This window comes from Aquila chrysaetos, chromosome 4 (assembly GCF_900496995.4).
Source record: "Aquila chrysaetos chrysaetos chromosome 4, bAquChr1.4, whole genome shotgun sequence".
In the NCBI taxonomy this organism is placed as follows: domain Eukaryota; kingdom Metazoa; phylum Chordata; class Aves; order Accipitriformes; family Accipitridae; genus Aquila; species Aquila chrysaetos.
In genome coordinates, this window is record NC_044007.1 from 55,673,764 (window position 1) to 55,701,755 (window position 27,992).

The 27,992-nt window shown below is 40.1% G+C and overlaps 1 protein-coding gene across 2 annotated transcripts in view; it reads left to right on the forward strand.

The window, feature by feature from the left end:
• The window catches only part of ARHGAP28 (Rho GTPase activating protein 28), a 77,007-nt gene that overhangs the window by 39,346 nt on the left and 9,669 nt on the right, over positions 1–27,992 (forward strand). For both annotated transcript variants that reach the window (XM_030011518.2, XM_030011517.2), the window contains exons 2-11: positions 2,698–2,900; positions 7,542–7,759; positions 13,257–13,344; positions 15,290–15,447; positions 18,939–19,104; positions 19,219–19,310; positions 20,660–20,737; positions 23,832–23,994; positions 25,493–25,575; positions 27,415–27,612. In XM_030011518.2, coding sequence (XP_029867378.1) covers positions 2,698–2,900; positions 7,542–7,759; positions 13,257–13,344; positions 15,290–15,447; positions 18,939–19,104; positions 19,219–19,310; positions 20,660–20,737; positions 23,832–23,994; positions 25,493–25,575; positions 27,415–27,612 — 1,447 coding nt within the window. The remainder of the gene's footprint in view (positions 1–2,697; positions 2,901–7,541; positions 7,760–13,256; positions 13,345–15,289; positions 15,448–18,938; positions 19,105–19,218; positions 19,311–20,659; positions 20,738–23,831; positions 23,995–25,492; positions 25,576–27,414; positions 27,613–27,992) is intronic.

Here is a 27,992-nt window from a genome sequence, read left to right on the forward strand (position 1 = left end):
TTGGTTTGAGCTAGCTGAAGTGCTGATGGAGTCAAAGCTCAAGGATCAGTCTGGTGTGGTGCACGAAGAGCACAAGGGTCATGGTCAAGATTCACACTGGGAGGGCAGGAAATGTTTAAATTCCCTGACCATGACTAAATGATGGGAGCTGGTGATGCTATCAGAGAAAAAGTCCTCTTCTCATCCCAGCATGTGTTTGATTCCAGACCGGCGAGAGCATTCCTTCCTATGATTGCTAGTGTGGGAGCTCTGGCTGTGCTATATAGCAGATTTAGGGACTTATTTTTCACAGAAGTGTGTACTAAGCAGGGATATGAATTGCTCAGTGGGCAGCAGCGTGGTGGTCTCAGGCAGAGCCCCGAGCTAAAGAGGAGGCTGGCGATGGACAGGCTGTGGCAGGAGGACGGGCACCCACTCCACACCTGACACCCAGCCTTGGCATCTCTCCGCTTGTACAGTGCCCAGTGAAAAGGGGCCCCAAATGCCTTTAGAGTGCCAGGAAGTTTTGCCTTTTTCCTCATTTGTGTTAACTGTTGCCTTCTAAATAAAAAAGCACAGCTTTTCACAGCAGTAAGCAACTGGCCAGCAGGAGCTGTTTCCGCCATCCCCACCAGCTCCCAGCTGAAGAAATGAGGTTTTCTGGCTGCTTCTGCTGGTTAAAACCTCTGCTCAGGGACACTTGGTACAGTATTAACTCATGATATTGAAGTCCTGTGAGACTTGGTTTTTTTTTTTTTTCCTTGCTGATGCTGATGCAGGGAAGAGAGGTAGGTGAATCCATAAAACAACAGAAGCTGACACATCCAGATACATAATTCCAGTAATTATGATTTATCAGGTACCCCAGTCATCTGAGGCTTTGCGAACAAAAGCCAACTGAAAGACTCATGTCTCCCTAGAGGGAGAGCTACATGGAAACCACTCAAATAGCTTTAACCACACTTGTGTCACAAATTCTGCTCAGATTTGGTGACTGTGGCTTGTTCTAATTAAAACAATAACAGTTTCAGAGCTATGTTTAAACACGAACAATTATTTGCTGTTTATGAGGAAAAAAAGGATAGAAATGCTTGAAGATAGCACTTCTCTTCCTGGAGGACATGTGTCTCCACGGCACCGTAGTACATTTTCTTCTGCTGAAATATTGTCACCCATCAGAAAGCTTTGCTTCCCAGCAGCTGACCAAGAGCACATGGGCAAGTTTGGCAGCTGAATCATCCGTATTACACCTCCCTGTGTTCAAAAAGACGCAAAGGCCTGAGCTTTGCCTTTTTAAAGCGCTGATAATGTCCACAGCTGGATTTGTTGTACTCCATTGTTTCCACCACAGCTCCACAACCTGGGGCTCAGACCTAACCCAGAAGGAATTGCCTGGGACCACCCAGATGAAGCGAGGAGGCTCCAGGAGCCTCAAGGAAGGAGCCAGCCCTTTGCTGGTGAGGGAGGATGCAGCAGAGGCAGCAGCACAAAGGGGGAGAAGCATATCCAGTTGGCTTTATTAAACAATATATTTTTTTATACATCCATTACGAAAACTTTGATGAGGAGGGAAATACTGAAAAGGAAGTATCTTTTTTTAGTGGAATAAAAGTGATGCCTGGGGTTTTAAACAAAGGCCTGTTGGCAGGATGATGCCATAAAGAAAAGGAAGACAAAGGGAAACTGCATTTAAATTAATTCAGATAAGTGAAAGCCAGAAGACCTTATGATAGAATTTTCCATTCATTCCTGTAGTCTAGCTCTCTGACATAATTGTGTTACCTCCTGACTCCTTTGTACAAATATTGTTGTGGTTATTATTACTGTTTACAGTAACTACTGTAATTACACTTACAAAAGCTGCTTACAGTATTGCAGCCATAATAATGCAAAAGAGCAATGTCAGACAAGACTTTCATGGTGGGTGTTTTATAAGATTTTGAATGGACTTGTATAACTGTCTTCAGCTGCAAGAATTTACAGTGGGAAAAGACAAGAACAAAGGACTAAGGAACAAACTCTTTGGTTTTGATTCAATCACTGTATTGAATCGTAAGTTGAAATTTGATTTTTAGTGAATCATAATTTTTTTTGAGCCTGTGATCAAAACCTTCTGGTTGACCTAAAACATACTATTTCATTTGAAAGACAAATTTCATTAAGATTTCTTTTATTTTAATTTAATTTAAGAAAAAATGAATTATTTTTAAAAGGGTTTTCAAATAAAAAGGTAATTATACTTCTGAATTAAAATATTTCAAGTTTTTCATTATTTTCTGGAGCCAAGATGAGCTTGTAAAATATTTCAAAGTTCCCAAGTCTGAATATTTTTCCCCAAAGAAGTTTGCACTGAAGCATTTCAGCCAGTAAGCAAAACAGGAAGGGATAGAAAGAGAAACTGAGGCACAAAGAAGTTAAAGTACTTTTCCAGTGTCTCATTAGATGGATATCAGTGTTAGAAATAGAAATTGCATCTCCTGAGGTCCCCTCTAGGGTGTAAAACACTAAAGACATTAAAGAGAGAAAATAGTAGATGCAAAATAAATTTCCAGCCATAACTGTTATGAAGACCACCAGAACTGTACATTTTGCCTCCAACATCTTGTTCCCTGCTCCCTGGTACAGTCACAGGTGAAGCCCTAGTTGTGTGCTCTGTCTACATGGTGCAAGTTAGCATGATAGAAAGAAATTTTTATTTTCATCACTATCTCTTTTCAGAAAGTCTCTCCCTCGTTGTCGAAGAATTAACAGGATGCTTTCCAATGAGTCGGCACCTCCTCCTGCATTCAGTCGCTCCAACTCGCAGGCCTCCATGGACAGCACCTCCATGGAAGACTTCTGGTGCGAAGTGGAGAGCATCAAGGAGAGCAGTGAAGATGGATCTGAAGAAGCAACGCTCTTGGAATTCAAACCTGCTGACGGTGAGCACACAAACACCACTTCTTCCTCACACTTTGGCTTTGCCTCAGCTCTTTAGTCATGCCCTGATCTCCCTCCTCGTGTCACTCAGTATGAGCAAAAGTACTAGGCTGGGTCTATGATCATTGTAGCTCCACTTATGAACATCACAGTCAATGTACGAGACATCACTGGAAAGAAACAGTAATTCAGTCTGATTTATGCACTGGGGCTGGTAATTTACTTCTGAAGTAATTTTTTTTGCATTGATTTTATTTGTGCTTCAGGAGGACAGATATGGTGTAATTCAGAAAAGAGAGGCACTAAATAAAAACTTCATCTCTAGCATTAAATAAATCAAACCAAAACATATAAAAGAACCAAAAAGTTCATTTAGTATACTGGAATTTTCAATTTTCTGGCTTTTGACAGGATATAACACAGACATTATGAAAGTCTTGAATCAGTTTTTATTTAGATATCGTTTGGTGCTGTCAGAAATTTGATAACTGCCTGTTTCTCTCTGAGATTGCCTGATTTAGATATAATTCAAGGAGACACTAAAGGTAAGTCTGACTATATAGATGCCTACATCATTCAGACTCGCCAGTTGACAAAATTCATTCATCACTTCTACAAATTATGCTGCAGGTATTAATACCTCATTCTCTTATGTTTTCCCCTCTCCTTTTTCGTAATGTATTTGGAAAAACATGTAGTAGTCTGCACTAGCTTGTTGCAATGCAGCTTTGTGTTAGATGATTTGATAACATCTAGAACAGCAGTTGTCTTTTTTTTCCAGTTATGACCCCACTTACAAATGCATTAAATTGTGCAACACGAAATACCAGGTGTTACTATAGGATCACACCAAATTTCTTTTGAGGTCATGACCCACTGATAACTGCTGCAACCCTTTTGTGAATCATGGCCACTAGTCTGGTAACTACTGATCTAGGGATAGATTTTGAAACAATGGTGTGTTCTTTTCATACAATTATTAACATGAGTGAGGATGTATTTTTTCTTACCTTGCCATGCAATGGGATATCATTAATTTTGCTACCAGGAAAAAGGGGGGAAAGGGTGAAAAAGTACTACTTTATTAAGCAACCAAATATGTAATCAGTCATGATAAGTATCCCACACAGAGGTATCTAGCTCCAATCACGTACCGTTTCCATGGGGAACATCTCCCACTCACTAGTTCCCAGCAGGGCTCTCCTGGAAGCAAAAGGAGAAAACCTCTGTTCACCAGAAGTCTCGGTCTTCTATGAGGGTTATGGTCTGGCAGCTTAAACACCAACTGCACTTCTTTGTACTGGCCTGTGGTCTCAAATAAAAATAGATCAAGATGTAGCACTTTATGCTTATTGTTATGGGAAGGCAGAAAAGCAATCTGCCTCAATCAGTTTGACCTTATAGGGAAAATTCCTGTCTGATCATGCTGTCTAGCTTGGAGACCCCAGAAAGATTTTGAACCTCTCGGTGTCTCCATGCAATTGTCAGCATGAACTGGGTGTCCCTGACTTGTCTGCACGGTCAGAGAAATGTCACATATCTGTGAGTTACCAAGCTGGGTAAGTTAGTAGGACAAGGGAATACAGGAGCCCATTTTCCATGTTCTCAGAAACTTTTCCACCAGTTTCATCACTGCTGAGCTAAATCATCACAACAGCGCAAACTCTGCTGCAGTCCCATGTTACCCTTTGTCTGATTACACCTCATTACATTCCATTGATTTCTTCCCCTCAGTCCTGAATTAAAAATGAGACTGCAAGGTAAAATGCAATACATCTCCACACTTCATTTACCTTCATACTGTTGTTTTAAACACATATATATTGCATACACCCACACAAAACCAGGCAGTGCTTGTCCTAGTTATTAGCTTCAGGAATATATTCAGTCTGGGATTATAAATCTTGGAAATAATAGTGAGTTCTATTAAGCTCCTAATAGGATAATACTCCTTGCCAAGGATCAAAACATTGAAAATCAATGTGGAAGTCCTCACAGCAAAATAAAAACAAATATTCATCACCCTTTTGAGATGTCTTTGGGAGGAAGAGATGCAGAATCCTTAAGAAGGAAGCCAAAGGGTGATAGCAGCCAGGCACCAGTGATATTGTCAAAGCCACAATGCTGTTTTTTACCAGACCACATGTGCAAGGGGAAGACATCACATTTACTCAGTTGACGTTAGTAACTATGGTCAAGAAAGAACAGAAGATCATAACAAGTGATACGATGAAAATGTAGGGGAAGAGGAAGTCATGGGCTATTTAAGATGGCAGTGATGTGCAGAACTACTTTAAAGCTTGGTGTTACAAGGCTTGGATGCTGTGAGTTATTTGAGGTTATATCTGAAATTCAAAGAAAGGCACACCTCTCTCCTAGCAATCTCTATGAAAAAAACAGAATTACCAGCCAGAGGGAACCCTCTCGATTATCTTGTCTTCTGGTAGAGCAGAATCAAACACAGTATCAAGACCCTGCTGTATAAATAGCTACCACTATAAAAATAATGTTTTGTAGAACAACATGTTTTTCTTTTAGCCCTTTTTTAAACCTATGTGTCATAAAATCTTGAGGGTTTTTTAATGCAGAAATTCCTTCTCTTTAATAGTTTTACTCCTCTGGTTGTGGTCGTTATTTTTTAGTCTATTGTTTGTGAGTGGTTGGAACAGGAAAAGAGCAAAAGCCAGAGAAAACAAGTCACAGGGGTGGCTGGTAAGCAGGCAGAATTTCATGTCTGCTTTACTATTTTTCATAGCATCATGAAAGCCAAGTTTGATTAAAAACTAAATTCTTGGAAAGAATATGTCAGGACAAAAGCCAAAATTAATATAATTAAGAAACTGAAATGTGAATGGATGTGGCTAGAACAGCAGCACATGGAAATGAAAAGAGACCTTGTTAGAAAGAAGAGTGAGGACAGCAGAAGAACCATTGGTTCAAAGCTTACAAAGAAGGGAGAGGAACAGCCTGTCATCCTGTCCGTGGATACAGAAAGGATCAGAGTGGGGACCAGCTGTTTCATGGGATGCAGGGCTGGTCACACCCCTGTCTAACACAGAGCAGGGGTTTTAGAAGCAGGTATTCTTGTAGAGCTTTGTAAAGAGACAAGGCAGTTAACAATGAAGTCAGTGATGGCGCATGTGTAAGATGCTTTCACTTGTCCCTCTGGTCCAGTCCTGTAATTTTCTTTTTTTGTGTATCTAACTGCCAAAGTGCAGCAAACCAGTATCTATTAATCTGCCTGCATTCTGATGTCAAGAAGAGGCAATAAATGGAGAGTGGAAATACCAACCTGCCATTAAGACCAGTGCTGGGAGAACAATAAGTGCATTGACTAGTTGTTTTATAGAACATGCTGCAAATTAATCCATTTCCCATTTGACATGTTTATTTTAAACACCTCTTCTTCAGTCAAAGCTGGAGTGCAATACTCTCTTGTCTCAAGCAGCATATTGCTGAGCTAGGATTGTTCACAGACCTAAAATGAAGGCCCTCAAAAATCTCCTATGTGAAGAGAGATTTTAAAAGACTATGACTGTTTACTTTAAAAAGCAGGCAGAAAAACGATGACAGCAAAATTTAAAATTACTAAATTATTTAGAGAAGGTAGTTTGGGAGCTTCTCCCTGTCCTACAGTGACAGGGGATATTCGTTTAATGTAACAGGTAGCAAGCTGAAAACCTCTATTGACTTTGCACGGCAAGGTTTTGGGGGGGCTGCAGGTGTGGCTCTGTGAGAAGATGCCAGAAGCTTCCCCCATGTCCGACAGAACCAGGAAAGAAAATGCTTTTTCACACAGTGCATAATCTCACTATGGAGCCAGCTGCAGTGTTGAACCAGTTGAGAAACAGATATTGAACAGGATTCGAGAAGATGTTAGTCACTGATCAAGATATCAAGAAACAGTGTCGTGTAGAGTACTAGCCAGCCTTTAATTATTAGAAATCAAGATGATACCTACCATGCAAGGATAGCTATTTCTGCATCTTCCACCCCTACCTGACTTCTTTGATACCTACTCCTACTTGACCCTTGCTCTTTAGTGAGCAGCTCTGGCTCTTAATTTTTTGTTCAAAACAGGCTATTGGACTAGGTGCACATCATGCTTCTCTCAGTATGGCATCTTCACTAGGTGTCTGATTACCAGCTGACTCTCTGGCATCTCAAATGTCACCCTTAGTGTGCCAATACATTATTCTATTGTATACACCACTTCAGTATTTTTGCTTATTTTATTTGGAATTCCAGTTTATTTTTCCACCTGCCAGATGGCTTCATCTGGTACAATGTGGTATAAATGGTAACCGAGGGGATTTATGCTCTTGAATGAGGGGTTAGTTTTTAGTGACCTCGCTGTCAGGCTAGTTACTCTACTGCCTTCTTCACACAAGTATGTTGATGGACAGGTTAAAAATGCCTCTTCTGTTCTTCTCCTAAGCCTCTCATGTGCAGACACTAACAAACTGAAAGTTGACAGTGTGTTGACAGAACTAAATTAACTTAACACTTGTGGACTAAGCAAGATTGGAAGTGAAGTCTTCTCCAGGTAAAGGCTAAGGCAGTGGTCCACCATGCCACCTCCCTTCCTTCAGCTCCCTCTCCCTCCCTTGCCAGGCCTGGTAACACACTCTCTTCCTCTGCAGAAGGCGAGCTGGAGGCAGAATGGCTGCAAGATGTAGGCTTATCTACGTTGATCTCCGGAGCTGAAGAGGAGGATGGCCAAGCCCTGCTGTCCACTCTGACACGAACTCAAGCTGCCGCCGTACAGAAGAGGTACAACACCTACACTCAGACCCTGAGGAAGAAGAACAAGCACACAGTCCGGGATGTGCGAGACATCTTTGGCACCAATGACTCTGCTGTAAGTAGCTAATGCATCCTAGAGAATGCTTTTGAGCTTAATTTTTATGCATTTTGCAAGTAACTCATCAAAGCTTCTACCAGACAGGAACCCCTTTCTGCTGACAATGTACAGACAGCCAGTAGCAGTTCCTGACACTAAGCTCAGACTTTTTATGCTGCATTTACTACATTTTGAGAGAAAAGGAAGAAACGAAATAAAATAGATGGTGCACAGTGTTGCAACTAACCTATAACATAATGTCGTATCTGTTGCCAGCCTTGCTCCTGCAATCTCCTATCAAGACTAACATTCACTCCTTTATTTTTTGGAAATTGGTGAGTTACTCTTGGCAGCTATTCAAATTTTTGCTGGCTTCTGGGGACAGTTGCTATTTACTCAGCAGTCTCAGCGGTGAAGTAAAACTTCTCTAATGAAGCAACTGGGGTTCAAATATGCATAAGCAGTTAAACACCTGCCAGCATGATTGCAACTGGTACACTGGCAGTTACATTTCACTTACACAGCAAATGAAAATCTATTAACTGTTCATTTGCTTCATGGCTTCAGAAATGAGCATTTACCTCTGGTGGTTTCATCCACCGTTCCCTGAGGATAGCTCTGAACGCACCAATTCCTATCCCTACACATTTTGATTTTGCTGAATGCAGTCAACTGTGTGAGTTTAGTCTAATGCTCAAAGCAACACGCATGACTTTACATATGTCACTCATGATATCTTAAATGGGAGTTGCCAATAAGCTCAAAAGATTACCTTTGAAATTAATATTAAAGTCCTTGCCATTACAAAATTCCAAGAAGCTCTTTTTCGTTATGAAATTGCTTTGTCCTTTTCTATTTGTCCTACCTTTTCCTTAAGGCTTGGCATCCTGGATGAATTTAAAACAAAAAATTGGGAAACAAAATTGTAGCTGCATAGTTATATTAAAATCGCAAAGATGTAATGGTTGGGGAGTTAACTTATTTGTCTCCAATTTAAGTATCTGGGCTCTTTTGAACCTCCTGCACATATCCCACAAATATATACAGAAGCATCCAGTAGTTTCCTGTGCGCAGACTTTCTTGCATGAGAAATCATCGGGCATACTTACACAAACATTAAAAAGCTTATGGCACTTCTTATTAGATTAGCACACTTCCCCTGATTCAAGTGTCTGTAAACCTTTATGTGTTTAAAAACTTAAAAAATTATAATAAAGCTTAAGTTTCCTAATAAATTTAAATCAGCCAAATAAATGTACCCATTCTCTCAGATGGGCACATTATTGATCTGGTTTTGACCTGCTTATTTTTCACCTCTGTTTCTCACTTGCTAAAGGAATCAGGAACTTCAGAGCCATTGCCCTTCAAATCACTGTTTTACCTCCACTGAAATTCAGCTCACTTACTAGTTCTGCATGGTGAAATTCTGAAAGATAAGACCAAATAAGTAATTAGGACCTCTAATTCTTCTTCCCACAAAAATATGCAGTTCTGCAGGGTGCTTACCTAAATGTTAATCTCAGATGCACAAATACAGCTGCAGAGCACACCACCACATCCCTCCAATGGACTGTGAAAGAGATTGTATTTCTAAAAGCCTGCAAGATTGCCAGCACCCTTTTGGTATTCCCATTGACCATTGCTCCTATCTCTGCTGCTTATTATGGGATTTAGAAACTTTATCCTAATTACCAGCTTCTCAGGGCTAAACATACTGCAGGGGGCTTGTGCCCTGCCCTGAGGGTTTCCCTAGCAGTCCTTTGTAAGGGGGTATCAGCTGAAGCAGTCCCTCACACTCAGCTGCCTTTTGGGGCATGGCACTACAGCTGTCAATGAATCTTTGTGATGAATCAGTTTGGCAAAGTGATCTGCATTAAAAACAACCCAGCCAAAAAAGAAGATCAACAGGGGACAGGGAAGGGCAAATCTTTTCAGCACAGCTGCTGAAGAGAGGCTGGTAAAAAGACTGCTTGAAATGATGTGCAGGAGTTTTGCTTTCCCACCCTGCTATTTAGTTGGGAAGGGAAGAAGTAAACATGTTGCAAACAGCAAAACAGCTCTAATTGTTTCACATAAGTCTATAATCCTCCCCATTAGGAGGATGGATTTACCCTTCTTCCCAACAACCTAAGCATTGCAGGAGCCTAGAGGGATGGGTCACAGGATGGATTACTCTCTTCTGTGGCTAATGATGACAGAAAAGGTGATTAGCTCACTAGGGTCACCTGAGATGAGATTTAGGGGACACTGAAGAGGCATAAATAGTTGTCATCTGAGATGGGGGGAAGAGAGATCTGCCCTAGTTTCTTCTCTCTGTTCTGAAAAAAACTGCTTGATAGATGTTTTGCTATTACTGCCTGCTGGCCAGCCTCTCTGTGGGTCAACATAGAGCAAACGATGCTTTTTCCCTTATCCTGCCTTGAGGTCCATCCCCTCACCGCAGGAGTGTTCCCTCAACAGCTCAAGTAGACTGAAATGAAAGGAAATTAAGCCATATTTCCTTTTTTTATTTGGTGGTGTTTGTTGGGGTTTTTTTTCCTGTTGCCCACCTTGGAAAGGTGCTATGATCCCTGGGGGCAAAATGCAGCATGTGCAGTACCTCGCCCCTGCGAGAGTGATGCCTTGGTGGAGCAGCCTGCCCCAGCTGAGGTATCTCTGCTCTGCTTCAGACAGGCTCAACTGATAGCCACGCTACCAAGATTTAAATTGGATGGTTTATTAATCACAGTGGCCTGATTTTCCTTACTGCTGGTACCCTGCTGCTTCCATCAGAAGCTATTGGCTCTGCTAGTGCTCAAAGCCTAGAAAAATCAACAGCAGAATACAAAGGGGGGGGGGGAACATTGATTTTGTTATTGGAGGGAGGAAATGAAGTATCATGCTCATTAACAGCCCAACCCTGTACATTGTGATCAGCTAAAACTCCGCAAGAGTTTTAGGAGCATTTTACTTGAGCAATGCATGAGAAAATGATGTCCTAATTAGAGAAGAATCACTAACTAACCCACAGCTATTTGCATGAAAAGGCATTTGTGATGACAGTGCTTGGAAATATTAATATATCCAAAGCATGGGCAACTTGTGTCCTGAGAAGAGATATAAGGCTATCCTCCTTTGCCTTTATTTCCCTTGGCTGCAGGGCTGACAATAGAATTTGTTCGCTTTGGTGCTCCAGTAATTTGTTTTTACATCTTCTACAATGCGGGTAGCTGCTAAGGAACTATCATCTACCTCATCTCCATCTTTTCCTTGCTCTTCTGGTTTCCTCTTCCTATTGGAAATTCCTGTGTACATTGTGCCAGTAAACACTGGGCTCATTTTTAGTATCGAATAATGAGAACCATCTAATGAATCACTTTAAGTCAGAAATCAGGATATGAGAAGTCTTGCCTTTGCTGGAGCACCAGCCATTTACTAAAGAAATAATCTGGATCTTTAAAATTCATGCATTAAAAAGGTTTTATTCCCAGTCTTCCCTTTCTTTTTTTCATATTATCCTAAGGTTTAAAAAAAAAGGGGGGGGGGGGGGAGTGTTCATCCTGTTTAGAAGAGACTTTCACAAAAGAGACATAGATTTGGCTTCTTTATACACTCTCACTGTGGAGGCTGGGAAATGAGACCAAGAATATGACATTTTTAGTTAGCCCTGATATTGTACACCTCACGTTATTCAATTGCCACAAGCTACAGCAGCCCACAGGCTGTCGCAAGCACTGCTGAGTGCGAAGCAGAGTTGTGGTGTCAGCTTCCCTCTGCTAGCTCCACTGTGCTTAGCCAAACCTGGTTACTGCAGCTGCTTCACTGTTGATTTCACCTATGTAATAAGGCTGGAAGGATTTTTTTTTTCTTAATAAGCTTGATTCACTGTAAGTCTATTCTGAATACTGTTCTCAGGGTCAGACATTTTGAGCAGTGAAAGTAGATGAGCCATTTGATAATGTTTACCATTAATTTCTCCATCTGGATCTTAAGCAGCAGAGTAACTACTTTTATGTTTGATTTTCCCAAATTGCTGAGGCAAGTTTAACCATCCCCTCCACTTCCATTCTCCCACCTGAAATTTATAACGCTTTTTTATGCCCTAACACCTTTTGTGTAAATGTTATGGGATTTTATCATAAAAGCATCCTACAGTTCTCCTTTTAGAAAAAATCAATGGTCCTTACAGTCTTCTGGCAAAGGAAGTCCATGTGACTCAAATCCTGTTTGCTACCAAGTTTGCGGGCCATTGAGTGGACTCTCTCAGGAGAGATTTTTATTCATGTTACATTTGACTTTGTTACCCAAATTTCTCAGAGCATAAGACTGAATAAAACAACTGCTAGATTATTTCAGGCTTCCAGTTGGAAGAGCTGCCTCTCTTTTAAATATCTGACATTTTTTAGCAGTCTGAGTGCATCTCCGGTGCTTTGGCTACAAATGGGGAAGGCAAAATTTCTGCCCTGAGGCGTTGCTGCCTGTTGATGATAAATAACCAATTTAGTAATTTAAAGAGCGGCTATTGTAGGATCATTGGGGCCCTCAGCTGCAGGTTCAGCTGGAAAGCTGGGGTGGCTCCATCAGGCTCAGGGGGGGGTGATGCAACAGGTTTGAGAAAGGGGGGGCTCCAAGGGCTCTCAGCAAGGTGAAAAGGACAGCAGAAAAAATGCCAGACTGGTTTGGGACATTGTAGTTATTTTCGCTGAGTACCCTTCAGAGCATTTTTTAAATTCCTGACTGTTTTTTTTACCCAAGAACATGCAAATGAGCTGCTACTGCCCTGTGTACACACAAACACTCAGATTTGTCTTTATGAGTCCCAAAACTGCTGAGAACAGGGGCAAAACTCCACTGCCAAGAAGAGGTGACAGTGCTTGAAAGTCACCCCCTGGGTTTCCAAGCCCCTTCTCTGCTGTACACACACTTCCCCCATTTTTACACAGTTCAGAATGATTTCTGGAGCGGAAAGAAATGAATTTGACTATAGAAAAGGTCTTTTTTCCCTAAAACTGTTTTTGCAGTTCACTGATAAAGTGTTAGTGTATAACCTATGGGAGGACATCTGTCCATTAATAATTTGCTGGTGCCCAAATCCTGAAAGGCAGTGAACAGCCTGATTTCTGACAGGGGCTTGGTAGCTGTGGATATTCAACATGTGTCAGAGAGTCCTCAGAAAGATTTCTGGCCAAAATGATTAAAAGCAGGGTGGATTACAATTTGACGAGGACCTTTCGCTTAGTACAATTATGTATAGCAATTTACTTAGCTAATTTCAGTCATCATAGAGGACAGGACTCATTAGCTACAGTGAGCTGCAATATTACTGACCTCGACATGATCCAAATCTGTGCAGCCTGGGGGAGATTAATTCTCAGTCTTGGCAATGAAAAATGTACTTTGGCGAATCACAAGAGGTTGTTTAAACTTGGCAAAAGAGTGTAAGCAGAGAATGATATGCTGTTGCTTGAACTGTAGCAGTTTCTGTCCATAGACGTTTACCTTCACTGCAGTCTGATCATTTTTCCTTGCCTATCAGCCCACATTTGAGACAGTTCCAGTGTCACCAGTTCCTTCTAATGGTATCCAGCTTCCTGGGCAGAAGCCAGTTTGGAAATCAGTTAGCTGTGAGTATGCCAACATGTAACCAGTGTTCACTTCCTCCTAGGAAAATGATAGACAGATCCTTTTGTGGTTCAGAGGTTAGTCCCCTCTTTCATGTTGGGGCCATGCTGCATATATTTCCTTAAAATCATTGTCAGCTTATTGTCATGCAGGAACCAAAGTTTCCCATTCAAGACCGGTGTTGTACAGACACAGACTGCTGCCCTTGAGGCATCAGTATCTAAAAAGTACTGATCGTTGCAAGGCTGGGAATGTAAAAATAACTTCTAAACAATACGGTGCAGAATGTGTCCAAAATATGTCAGCAGTGTATTTTCTTGTTGCAAATCATGACAAGAAAGATGCATATTTCCCTCACATTTCTTCTCCAGTACTGCAGAAACTGTAGTATTAGAAATTTATCATTTTTCTGGTTCTGCCCTATTATTCCGATCTACTAACGGTGTTGTTTTGGCCATCCCTAAAACACTTTGCCCTGACAGTGACTGGCAGCACCAATGAAAATGATAGCTCTCCTCTACTCAGTGTCTGGATACCTGTCAGCAGCCTTCCATGGGAATGTCCATCTTTTATTTTGAAAGCTCTTCCCATCACCATTGTTCAGGGCTTAAGTAAAGGGATATTAATACCCAAGTTTCTAAATTAGTCCCTTAGATGTTTACCTCTGGATATAGTGCCACAGACATTTTCCTTGGTTGCAAAAGCTGCTCTGCTGATACCTCTGCTCTGTAAGCAGTTGTACTAGAACAGATGGGGAACCAAATGGCCAGGGGTACCATGGACAGTCTGTGGTCCCAGGTCCAAGAGTGGAAAGAGAGATGGAAAACATCTTAAGTGGCTTGGCCATTGCGTAACATCTAAGGCCACAGTTTAGAAGCCAGAAGCCACTTAATAACACACTTAGCTTTTTCATACCAGACTTGCAAAACAAAGGGTGTTGCAAAAAATGTTTAAGTCCCTGTATCTGTAAATGCAATGATTCAAAAATCATGGGGCATGCACATGTTTATAAAACATGTAATGCTTTTTAATTCACTTTCTGATTTCCATGGCTTTTGAATGCACTTGGGTCATGTTAGTAAACTCTTCTCTGCAGTCCTGGGGGCTGAAATTTTACTTCACTTCCAATGAAAATTATGATTCTGTTCCAATTGCGTGAGTCTAGGAGCTGGACCTTAAGGGAAACCTACAAATTGTCCTGAGATGTGAGAGATCAGTTATGAAAGTCTGCAACACTGGAACTCATGTGTGTTATCACACTTTGGACTCCATGACAATAGGGTATTTCTGTACTTGATTGTACTGATTTCAAAAATTTTCCTCTGGCATCCAATAATTTCAGGAGGTGACTAAATTTTAGAGTAGAGCAATAAGTCATTTCACAATATCTACCAGAAATTCCAGTAGATATAGTGTTTTTCAAACTGGAAGATTGTACACTGTGTCCTGTTTTGGTGCTACACACCTAAACCAGCAACTGTGAGAAATACATGTATGTGAGCATATAAAATACATATACAATGTCTTATGATTGTAAATAAGTCAACAGCAACCTGAGAAACTGTGTCAACAGCATTTTTCTGTCAGGAACTTTTCTTTTTAATTGGTCATTAGACAAGTGCCACCACAGTTTGCTGGCCTGGGTAGACAAAGACGAAGTACAAAAACTTGATAATTCCTGATAAACAGGAAGTTCCAGCTTGACTATCTTTCTCACGAAAAGCAACAAGTTAAATAATCTAAAATGAAAGTAGGGATTTTATTTCTAAGGGGTTATTTCCTCCAGACAAAACAGGAACATGCTGTGGTTTACACTGAAATTCCTCTTTGAAGCACTTCCTTTATTACTTTCTTGAGATTTTTGTCATCTTGGTTCAATTTTTTAATGTCTCTGTACTAAGTGCAAGCATACATTCAGCATTCATATATAATTTCCCTTATTTTCAGCTAACAGCTGTCTAGACTGTGGACTAGATAAAGGCAGCCCATCCGTAACAGAAGAGATCTCCTATGAGGTCTCTTTCTCAGAATCCATTACGGTCCTTCCGAAAACCCAAGAATGGCCAAAAAACCAGAGGTTCAAAAAGGAAGACTCTGCCTTGCCTGTAAGTTTGTTCTCGACATATTTCATCAATTGTTTAACACAGTGATTTCCTTTATATCCCCAGCACATTGGAGTCTGTTAGGGTACATTAGCTGTCCTTTGCTATGTGTGCTTTATAGACACCACCCACTGTGCCTGCCTACCACTTGTAACTGATTCCCAGAGAGGCACCAAGGCTAATCTGGGTATCCAAGCCTGGTTTTTATGTGTACCCATCACAGATGAATATGTGTAACTCAGTCCACAACTATTGCATCATCCACACATTTTTCACGTAGAAAGACCAGTTACTAGCACTAAAACTAGCAATCATTTTCATTATTGCTCTGCTTTCCTACTTTATTCCCCAAAGGATTATCTGCCTTTGTTAACACATGGGTTTAAAATTGCTTCGCAGATGAAGGGAGGAAAGCAAGCCTTAGTCCTGCAGCAGTACTGATTGTCTCCAATCAGTATTCAGTGCAATTATGCTATAGGACATACTACATGAATGGTTAAAGGAAAGTTTATCATATCATATCATCCAACAAGACAAACACTGAGCAGTTGTGTCATTATCTGGGATTATTTCTTGAAGTCAAGGAAGTCAGTTTACTATTTCCATCAGCCCTCACAACTTCCATTACTGAAAACTGGAGCATTAGGTTTGTGCTTCAGATACCACCTTTTTAGTGAAATGTATGAAATAGCTGTAAAGTATTTGGAAGCATTTCCTGAATGTTATGATGTCCTGAGGTCCTGAACTAATCCGAAATTGTTACTATCCACACAGACATTGAATTCTCTGAGAATTATCCATTTGTCCATCTCAGGCACCACCAAGGAAGAAGAACCTGAGATGCAGAAGTAAGCTTCCGTGTTGAAAGGAGGGATAAGACACCAAGTAGATTACAACTGGTGTGAAATCCCTGTGCTTTAGTGTGTCTGGGTTTTTTCTGTGGTGGGGATAACTTGGTGTCCTGTGGAGAGTAAGGATATCTCTGCATTCGTCATGATTTTGGCAAACCAAAGGTTCATCCTTTCTCCTTGTAATAGCAAACCTAGGACTCCAGCCTTCACTACAACACACATACACATTGCAACAGCTGCAACAGTTGATAGAGCAGGGAAACTGGTGACAAACAGGGAAGAGAAGATGCCATATTGAATATCGTGGACATGTGGGTACATAATTGATTAGTATTAGAAAAGGCCAGTATTGTGCTGGAGATGAACTATTCTGCCTGCAGGACATCATTTTGTGTGCTTGGAAGAGTACACAAGAAATATGCCAGGTCATCACAGACAGAGAGTTTCTGAATAAAGTCAACAATTGTAGCTATTGACATTGGCATTTCTCTTACTTCATATGCTGCCACTCACAGTATTGTTTTTTCCCATAATGGCTCAGACTGTAATGGGCCCCAGCAAAAAAGTCACCTCTTGCTCTGTTACACAAAGCAACCAGCCACCTACACTCTGAAGGACTGTCCCTCCTTCCTCAAGGTGGGCCGACAGGGCCAGACTGAAGTCTACACAACATCATACTTGCTCCAGAGCAGGTCTGACACATAAATATAACCAACTTCATGAATGGCATATACTGAGCAGCGCAGAGAGATTTTATATCATAAAATAGCGTGTCCCCTGCAGCTCCCAGGAGAGCCAACTCGGCATCACTGTCTGCATAGGGTTACATGCAATTACCCCAGTATGGGACCATGATCAATGTGACTTAGTTGAAGATATTACAGAACTAAGAGTCAGTAAGCATTTCAGACCCATCTTAGTACACTGTATAGTTCCACACAGAAGCATGTCACACAATATCAGACACAATCCTTAGCCAAAATGCTAGTAACCTAATTTCACAATAGCACAGCTTCCTTCAGTGCTGCATATTATGACTCCACTGTTTGTAAGAAAAATCACTGGAAAATTGTGACACAAGACAGAAAAAAGAGGCCCAGCCCCAAACCTTGTGTTAACGCTGCATCACATCTTAGTGACCCTAGGAGTGAACCAGCCACCATGGAAACTCATTGTAGCTACCCTTTGTAACCAGTTTTGGAGTGTTTGTCATTTTTGCTTGGCAAACATACTTTTTCTCTTTCCCCTCAGAAAATATATGTATACCGTGTGATTTCTTCTTATTTTCAAGATCATTTATTTTGCTTTGACTGCTTCTGGACTTTTTGCATCACTGGAACCAAAATGCATAGATATTCTTTAGTATTTTATGTATCTTCAGAAGACTATCCTCCATGCAGCTTTTGTTAACATTATTAAGTCTCAGTGTTAAGAGTAACAGTGGAATTGCTGCATTCTGGGGAGGGAAGATTCTGTCTTAAAATGCCCCAGACAGCATGTAAATTAGTTATTCCATTCCCTGCACTCTATCTCCCCCAGTTATGATTAACCCCTAAATCACATGTGCAGTGTGATTTAGAAAGTCCTAACCTACATGATCTAGATGTCCTTTGTCCTCTCTTACTCTTTTGAAATTTGGTGTAAGTTTAATTCTTTTTTTGTTTGCTTTTTTCTTAACCTGTTTGACTGGCTTCATCTAAAGATGGGTTAAACCTATTGCATCCAAATTTTTTTTAAAAAGGGAGGACTGGGCTGAAATCTCCAGAAGCAAAACATCATTAAAGGCTGGGTTTCCACTCAGTTCCCTAAAGGGAGGAGATGATTTGTAATGCTATTTATTTATACCTCTGACTAACAATTACTGGTTTAAATTACAATTAAATTAAAAAAACATACATTACCAAAGATCCATGGTTCTTTGAAAAGTATGGTTTTTACTGTAACTTTGTTATTATGTCTAACAATTATGCAAAAAAACTGATGGGTAGTTGTTCTTTTTGACATTTGTACAAATGCTTCTGTCATGATGCAACATTCTTGGCTCTGGTCCATGACACTGCAGTTTCCAAAATATGTAGACATCTTCACATGCCCCCAAATTATTAAGTATCATTCAGTTCAAGCCTACTTGAATAAGTAATTTATTAGCTGCTGGGAGTCCTGTTTCTCAGCCTAAATGCTTCTTGAGTAATAAAAAGTACCAGTAAATTGGCAGGCTGGCATCAGGACTAAGTGATTTTGCTTCTGGGGTTTTCCTCAGATCTTTAGTTTGAACTCTCCTATAAGACCTCATAAATAAATAGTAATATGCACTGCTGAAACTGGGCAAAAGTTTAAGTAGCACATAGCTCATTTGTCCCAGCTGGAGTACAGGCACTGAGGTTAATACCTCTGCTCCAGCACCGCTTACCAGTCAAACTGCAAGGGAACATGATGAGCAAGAAGCTTAATTTTATGTTTCAGATAGATGCAAGTTATGTCAACATACCAGGCCAATATATAGGGTTGTAGTTCAGCTCTTTGGTGTTATCCATCCACCCAAATATGACTTCCTATCAATCACATGCGGGCATCTCTTTCAAAACAAAAATTCACTTCCTGTAATTTTTGTGCAAATAAAGATGTGACCCATCTCTACTGTAGAAATTCATTGTTCGGAAAAGCCGGTTTGGACTGACAGAGGTTGGAGACCTCTCTGCTGAAGACATGAAGAAGATCCGCTACCTCTCCCTAATTGAGCTAACGGCCTTCTATGATGCACTGGGGGTGGAGCTGAAGAGGAACCGTGCAGAGAGGGTGCGGGGACGAGGTACCGTGCTATGTCATCCCCATGGTGGCCACCTGGGCACTGCTCAGTGTTGCGAAGAAGGCACATACAGCACTGTGTTTCCTCTTTTTCACGTTTGTTGTTATTATTTTTAAGAAAATGGTCTGTTTGGAGTGCCTCTCACCATACTGCTGGAGAATGATCAAAGGAAGGTTCCTGGAATAAAAGTTCCCCTCATCTTCCAAAAAGTGAGTATAACTAAGCCTGCTCAGCCACTAAGATTTGCTTTTCCATCATTTGCATTGACACTCAAGAGAGTCATCAACTAAAAAAAGATGCAGACTTTACAGACTTGAAGGTGTCAACAGGTTGTCTGTCTGTATGTTGTGGTTTGAAAACCTTGTGACAAGGAGACAAAATTTGCTCCTTTTGTGTGTTTTATCTGTGGTGGGGACTTCTTTTGATTTTTGTAATGATAGGATACCATGCAGGAAACTTCGGGAAACAAATGTCTGGTTTTCTGTTTCCCTTTCTCATTAAATTAGAGAGCCATGCAAAATTGTGTGTGTGCAGCAGTGGCAAAGATGAGTTGTCTCAGGAGTTTTAATGTCACATAAATTCAAACTGTAGGTATTACTTAGCTATTACTTCCAGAATGGAAGTGGTATTTTCTCATTGAGGTTTGTATGACAAGACGTCATTTATGTAAGTAATTTGACAGTACAATGACATCCAGCAGATATCTTGGTGACAGGTACACAGACACAAGCACACGTGCAATTACACAGGTTTACATGGACTCTAAACTACAACAAATTTCCCTGTAAATACTGACAAAAGGAGAAGTGGTGTGGAGTGTCAGGGGAAAGACTGATGTGACTTGAATATCTACATGACGTTGCAATCATCTCCACAGCTCTGCTGTCAAGATACCATGGAAAATTAGAAGGATCCAACAGCTAGAAGGAGGAAGCAGAGCTGGTGGTGAAAATCCAGATCTGTATGAATAAATGTTAGGAAATTATTTTATTTTTTTTCCTCATTCTAAATTATGTTAAATCAAAACATATTTATTTTTTTATAAAGAATTAGAGTGGAAAGCCTATTCCTCTATTCACAGAAATTTCAAAATAAAATATCCTGGGATCATTTTCTAATCTGAGTTCTCAGTTCCCAGAAAGGTATGTTATCTATAGACCTTTCCATTGTGCTCCCTGGGGAAAGACTTAAACATTTCTCAGAGGTTAATTTTCCCTCAAAACACCATTGTGTTTTACCCAGTGTATCTGCCCTTTTATTAATATGTTTATGTGTTACTTGTTCTATAGCAGTGCCAAGTCTCAAATCAAGGACAGAGGGACCTATTGCGTTATCAGTTTTCCGTACTCTGCATACTCCGTATTTCAGGGTCAGGAATATGGAGAACAAATTAGGAAGGTTTATTTACATGAGCTGGCTTGTTTTCATTAGCAAATTACATAGAAATGTATCTTTTTCAAATTAGTTTCAAGGATACCTAGATTTAAAAAAAAAAAGTTAATAGCATTTTTAAGTGCTTCTGAGTATTTTCCTGGGTTTTGCTGGGTTTTTTTTTCAGTTGCTGCTCAAGCTTGAGGAAACAGGTTTAGAAACTGAAGGAATTCTACGAGTGCCTGGATCTGCCTCCAGAGTCAAGGTACACGTTCGTGCCAGTTTTCTGTCTCCTGGACCACAGACTCTGTAAAATAATACAGCATACACAAATTCACACTGCACATAAATACTGATGTGTGTAGCTCAGCATTTCTATTCCTACCAGTGAAAGGTCAGATTGGTTCCTGGGAACCAGTAAATCACAGAACATGTGGTCTATTGCTTTGCATTAGTTAATGTTCTATATAAAGCACAGACTTGAAGTTGAATGCAGTTTTCTCCACTAAACATTGAGGGAATCTTTCAGTTTATCTCTGTTGTCCAAAATTGCTGTGATCTTATCTCTGGTTTAATTTATTTCAGAAATCCAGAGTTGCTAAACTGAGCGAACTTCAGATAAAGATCTTATTCTATGTCATTTTAACATTTGTGTCATTTTATTTCTCGTTTGTCTTCTGTGATCTTACAATTTCATGTTCCAAGTGAGAGAAATTTGGCCTGTGTTCACTGTTTGGCAGGTTCAAGTACTACATTTTCACAGGCTATTTGTGGGCTATGAACACAGGATAGTTGGTACTCAATAACCTGACATCGTGGTGCAGTAATGCTTTAAGTTGCTTCCCCAGACTAACTTGATTGCAGCACCTGGAAGCCTTTGGCAGAGGCAAATCAGAAAAACAAGTTTTTTCTGGGCTTAGTAGTGTCTACCTCTTTCCCAGATTTTTGTTTTTTTCTAGGGTTTTTTTGGTCTGGTTTAAGCAACTTCTTATAGTGCATTCTACTCCCACTTAATCATCCTCAAGAAAGCTAGTCTTGCTTTCTGAAGCAGGAAGTCTCAACACTGTGGCAGCCACACAAGTGTTGGGGATTGCTAAACATTGATGGGCTGGGGATCATAAAAAATGACTGTACAAGAAAAAGCGGCATGACATGAAACACACCAAAGACAGGCAGTAGTATCCCAGCTCCCTTTGACCCTGTGGAATGATAAAAGCACTCAGCACCTTACAAAGTGCCACATTTTGCAGAAGGGAGCTCCTAATTTAGCTTGTACTTTTCAGCTTCCTCATTTTTTCATACAAATTTTTTTCCAAACTCTCCGGGGAGATTACACAGCAAGGCTGTGCTCTAACTAGATTACTTTCATATTCTTTGCGTATACTGTACTGTGTCTTGTTCACTCCTTATTTACAACCTATATCCAGGGAGCTACTATGAGATATGACTTTATACATAACTCTCCCATACTGGTGATGCCCATATGAAAGTTTTAAATTATTTGAGTTTTGGCTTCATTTAAGTGGGTCCAACAAGCCAACCAGCAAGAAAGAGATTTTTTTCAAAGCAGATCCAGATTTCATCCTTCAAAGCCTTCATACGTTATTATGACATTAGGATTTGAGGGCATTCCAAATTTATTTCAGTCTTGTTTGGAGAAAGAAAAGGCATATGGAAGTGATTAAAGTTACTCTTTGATAAAACAAAGAACAGAAGAAATAAATACAAGTTTTCCTCTGTAATCTGGTTTGTAACAAAAGCTCCAGTGAACCAAAAATGTATGATAGTCTACTGTAGGATCAGTCACATTTAAAAAAAAAAATTGCAAAAACGTTTTTTAAAAGTACTTAGGTGCATACACATATGTATATGGGGGGGAGTGTATAAAATATACATATATGCTTGCCTGTGTGGATATATATATTAAATGTTTATGCTTCAAAAATCTTGCTTTCTATTTCTCTAAGGCTTTTTCCAATCAGCAGAAAAATGTGTAGTAGTTTTTCTGTCCTCTTGTGCTTTTGATGAGGTGAGGATTTCTGTTCCGCATTTCCCAGTCAGTTACCAGGAGAGAATTTAATCCAGGTGTTTGTATGGATTATGTGCAAAGGATGTGAATACAGAGGAAGCTGAGATAGCCCAGATTACAACCAGTAAAATACACTAGTAAAAATGAGATTGTAACATTATATACCAAATCCTGAATGACTTTCTATTTCCTTTTGTGTCAACCATTCCAATTCATTATGTGTGACCATATTTGATATGTAATTTCCTTCCATTCATGTGAGACATGGTAAACAGAATTCATTTTTAAAAGCTTTTCTGTCTGAATGGACTAAACTTTTTTGCGTATATTAAAGTACATTTGACAAAAATGTGATCTGAAACCTGAAAGTTAGCTACAGATATATTTTCTCACAGATGGTCTCACAAAAAAACAGCAACAAACTTCCTATGGATAAGGCAGTGTTTGGCCAGTAATAATTGTGAAAGCTGCATTATTTATGAATATCCTTATATTACAATAGTGTCCTTCAAGCTTATTAATCCAACAAATTTTTGAGGCGCTTGCATTTTCCAAACAGTGATCTGGGTTTGAAGCCAAATTCTGTTCCTACTAGGAACCTTACTGAATATTTCTGATTCACATATGTGTGTGAAACATTGATTAGTTACCCTCCAGAACTAAATAGACCTCTGTCAGCAAGATGCTGACACTGGAGAACAAGATGATTAAATGGGCACCAAAAATGGTATAAACAATTCTGTCTTAGATCTCTCTTGTGTTTTTGAGGCAGGGCGGGGGTGGGTGGAGGGGTTGCATGCATGAAGTAGAGGTTTTCTGACAGTAATGGTTTGATACTTATATTTTTCTATGAAGTATTCGAATCTAATTCTAGCTATCCTAAAAGAAAACATCCTTCTAAAGACAGGAAGACCTGACGTTAAAGCCATTTGCTCAAGGCCCACGGGCTCAGATGCCAACAGACTAGCAAGTTCACTGGCAGTGAGGAAATGTCACTCCTTTGTGATTTAAGGATCAAAAGTTCTTGAGAGTGTTTTGAACAAAGAGAACAGCTCTTGTCTTGCTTTAAAATGGTTCAAATGTGTCACTGGCAGAAATCTAGCTATAGCAAACCAAATTTAGCCTGGGTTGCAAAATATCCCCAGGAACCTAATTTGTTAACCTGCTCTGAACTCCGCGCGGCTGTACCTAGACCATTGCTGGTTTAGGGCTACTTTAATTCAACTGCGGTGTAAACCTGCCTGTCATTTGTAATGGGATTTCTGAAGTGATCTCAAACTGCCGGGTCAGAAGCAATGATTAAAGGTCAGATGTTCCTTTTATCTTTCAGAATCTCCATCAAGAACTTGAGGCAAAATTTTATGAAGACACTTTTGACTGGGACCAAGTACGAAATAACGATGCAGCAGGACTGCTGAAAATGTTTGTAAGAGAACTCCCAAGCCCACTCTTCACAGTAGAATACCTGCCTGCTTTCATCACGCTAGTGGAAAGTATGTGGAAATGCAGTTAGTATGGACTGATCTAGATGAAATGGAATAGTAGATGTTACATTTTTCTTTCTGAAGTAGAGAGAAAAAAAGGCCCAGTACATTACCTAAACATTTAAATTTTCTGCAACCTTTCCTTTTCAAATGGAAAAAAGTCTCTGCATTTAGCTAATAGCATAGACTCGTTGTGTGAATGACACAACTGTTTAATGTAAGATTTGAAACCTGTGAGCAAACGATGGCTGAGCAATGACTTTCATATATAGACTCTGATTCACACAGACTATAGATTTCACAAATGAAAATTTCTGCAAGGTAAACTCAAGTGACTGCCTTTTAGCTGATACTCTATTGGATCTATTTTCTCTTAAGGTTTATGCTGAGGTCAGAATATTCATACAAAGACATGCATGGTCACAGAAAGCTTCAGGCAGTTGGGTTTTGTTTTCAGTGTACATACACCCTCTCATTCTCAGTACATTTTGTTCATTTCTCTTCCAAGAAGAATGCAGTAGTACTTTACCATACCTATTGACTTCATCATTGTAAATTCACTTGAGCTAGGACAGAGTGAAACTATCAGGATGGTGAATTTATTAGGCAAATTGGTACAGAAAACTTAGGACCTTTACATAAGGTTGCAGCCAAGTTTTCAGCGTCTCCATGAGGTAGTTTAAAGGGCACGAAGAGGTGACCCCTTCTTGTAACCTTCACATACCTGAGTGTGCTCCTTGTGAGTCCCAGACTGCGTGCAGTTACAATCGCTTAGCAGTTTGGAGAAGACTGAGCAGGAGGTGTCTGCACAGAATAAAGTGACCTTATTCCCTACAACAGATACACTGTCCACAACTCACACGACTTTTTTTCTCCAAATCTCTCCCATCCACCCTGAGTGGAAGCAAATGACAGAGTTATTCTTCCCATCTTCTCCACCCCAGCTCTTCCAGTGAGCATTGCAGTGTTAGTATGTATATACCAGTTGCTGAAAACATGATGGTATTTTGTAACTGACAAGGGGCTCTACATTTATCTAGAGTGCTAGATTTGGGACAAATACTTTTAAAGTTATAAGCAATCAATCTCCACTCCAATGGCACAAGCATTCAGCAAATTACTCAATAATATTAGTTTGAAAATTTTCTGAAAACAAATAATCCATTTCAGTTTGAAAGGGGGAAAATACTTGATCCATATTCACAACACATTCTGACCATGACATTGAAGAGAAACTGGCTAGCACTGAAAAATATTGGCTTCTTGCTATCTAGACAATTTTATAGAGCCTTGTCTCCCCCTGTGACAAAGACCGAACATGATGAGGAAAAACCCACTCTTAAATTGATTTTATATTTGGAAAAAGGTTATGGTTAATCAACACCTAAACATGCTAGTCTCAACCTGGCAGTGGTTGCTGTGTTTCTAGAACTGCTGACCAACAAGGTTTTTAGAACAAGCCAATTACAACTGGGATTTCAAAAATATTAATTATTCATATTCTTAGAAATCTCCAAGATCAAGTTACAGCTACAAGCTTTGCATCTGTTGATCATGCTGCTGCCTGAAGCCAACAGAGACACAGCCAAGGTAAGTTCTTCATATGCTATCACCTGCCATCTGTGGTGCTTTTGACTTTTAAATGAGACCTGGTTTTTTGTTGGTTTTTTTTCCTAACAGTCAGTTATCAGATACTGCACCATGAAAGTATTCATCTGTGGTTTTTATCATTTCCATGAAAAGCTGTTCCAATTCCCTGGCTGTCATTTATTTTACAAGCAATTAAGAAATAGTTGCTGGAGGTATCCAACTGCTGGTGTTAGTAAATGGCTCCCAGGCATCATTTATTCTGGAGCATCTATTTCAAAGAGGCATGTTCCTCACATAGTTTGGAAAAAAAAGGTCCAGTTTCTGGGTTTTCTGTATAACTGGCACTCTCCAGGATGAAGTTAAACAAGAAGCTGCACCCCAGGAGCTTGCCTAGTGTACACCCAGTGCTGAAGGGCTTCCAGGGCACTGGACCAGCCTGAAGGAGGTAGTCCAATGTAAAAACCCCTGAAACGTATATCTGTAGCACAGATGTCAGTACCTCAGCTTCAGCTGATTTGCCTTACAAACCCATGCCCACACTCCTGTATTACTTCCTGATACAGACACGGTGGCTACAAGCATTTTGGGTGCTTGGGAGCTCCCAGATCTGGCTGCAGCTATGTCCTAACCCTAAGAGACACTGGTTGTGTCTTTGGACTTTTTTCCACATAAAGGAAACCTGGGTGAACAAGCTGCCTGGGAGCCCCCAGACATTTCATCAGGTTCCCTGCTCATCAGGACCCTGCAGTCCCCCACCTCTGAAAGTGTCCCACTGGTCAGTTTAGATACAGCTTTATGAGTCCAGGTGCCTTCTTTATCTGTATTTATTTATACTATAACAAGACACAAGAATAACCATCCTCTTTAAAGCATTTGCAGGCCTACTAGTGCTCTGTGAAGAATGGCAGTTATTTCTTCTATCATAGTCCATATCGCTATAGAGCTGTATATGTAGAACACATGCTAGACGAGTAGTCTTAATTTTTACTAGGCTTTTATGCAAAAATAGAAGTGATGACAAAACTGAATGCATCTCTACTTGCTATCTATAATGAGATTGTAGAAATTTCTCCAACAGTTTCTGTTTTGTAATTCCTGGGTTTGTAAAAATGTTTTAATTGCAATGTCAGGGTATAAAGACAGCGGTTTTAATGGTATGGTGTTGCAAAAGCACTCACTGGCAGACCCCAACTCTAACCACAGCTGCAATCCATCCTATTCAGTCACTCAAGAAAACTTTTGAATAAACTGCCCAGAAGTGAAATGAGTTTCCTTTGACTCTGCCATGCATGTGCAGAAGTGATCTCAACGAACAACCACTGAGCTCTTCTTGCTTTCATTATCCCAGAATAAAAGTTTGGGGGTTGCTGGCAGAAATTCCTCAGATTATATCACATATGGGACTGGTGTACATTTGAAGAGAGGCTGATCACCCTGGTGACTGCAATATAAAAAGCCTTGGCCAGATACATCAAAATGGACACCTCAAAATCTATGGAAGAAATTAATTAATCCATTGCAACACCTGTATATCTTTCCTCTACTACAGGATTCAGAGCCTTAGTGCAGATGCTGTACTTGACTTACAGTTTGGGATTATGCTTTAAGTGATAATTTATTAATGTGTATCTTGATAACATTAACTATTCCTCTGTGATTGACACAGGTGGTTGTGCCAGAAAATATCAGAGTAATCCAAATTAGAATGCAAAAACCCCTAAATTTCACCTCCAAGTGCAAATATAGCAGCTTTCGAGGCAGATGTGTTGTGCATATGACACTGCATTTAAGAAGTAAACTATTTTGTGAGGCTCAGCATAACAAGTCTTGTTTTTCCAGGCCTTTCTTCAGTTCCTGAAGAAGGTGGTTGCTAATGAAGGGAAAAATAAAATGAATCTGTGGAATGTTTCTATGATTGTTGCACCAAACCTTTTCATCTACAAAGGGAAACGTGCAAACCAACAAGAAATGCAAGCAGCTGCCACCACAGCACACATTGTGCGGCTTTTAATTCGGTACCAGGACATCCTGTGGACAGTGAGTAATGCTGGTTCCCTCTTTATGGCTCTGGTACAGAGAAGTATTTTTGCCATATGCAGCAGCTCTGGAGAAATCAGAGCAAACTGACCTTCCTAGAAGAAAAAGTTAGCTATTCTTTGGAAACTGGCTGGAGTCTTTTATATCTAGAATGAGATAGGGTGACAGATACCTCTGGATGGAGATTAACGTCACCTAAGACATCCATTTTAGCACAAATTGCCGTCTGGAGGTACCTATCCCACACTATTGTTTATACAGAATAATGCAAAGGAGAATGATTTAATCTAGATGCCTAGGTGAGATATTTAAACTTGAATGAGATTAAGTGACTGTTAGAAGTCTAGCCCTAATAACAGGGGCCAAAAGTGTGACTACTT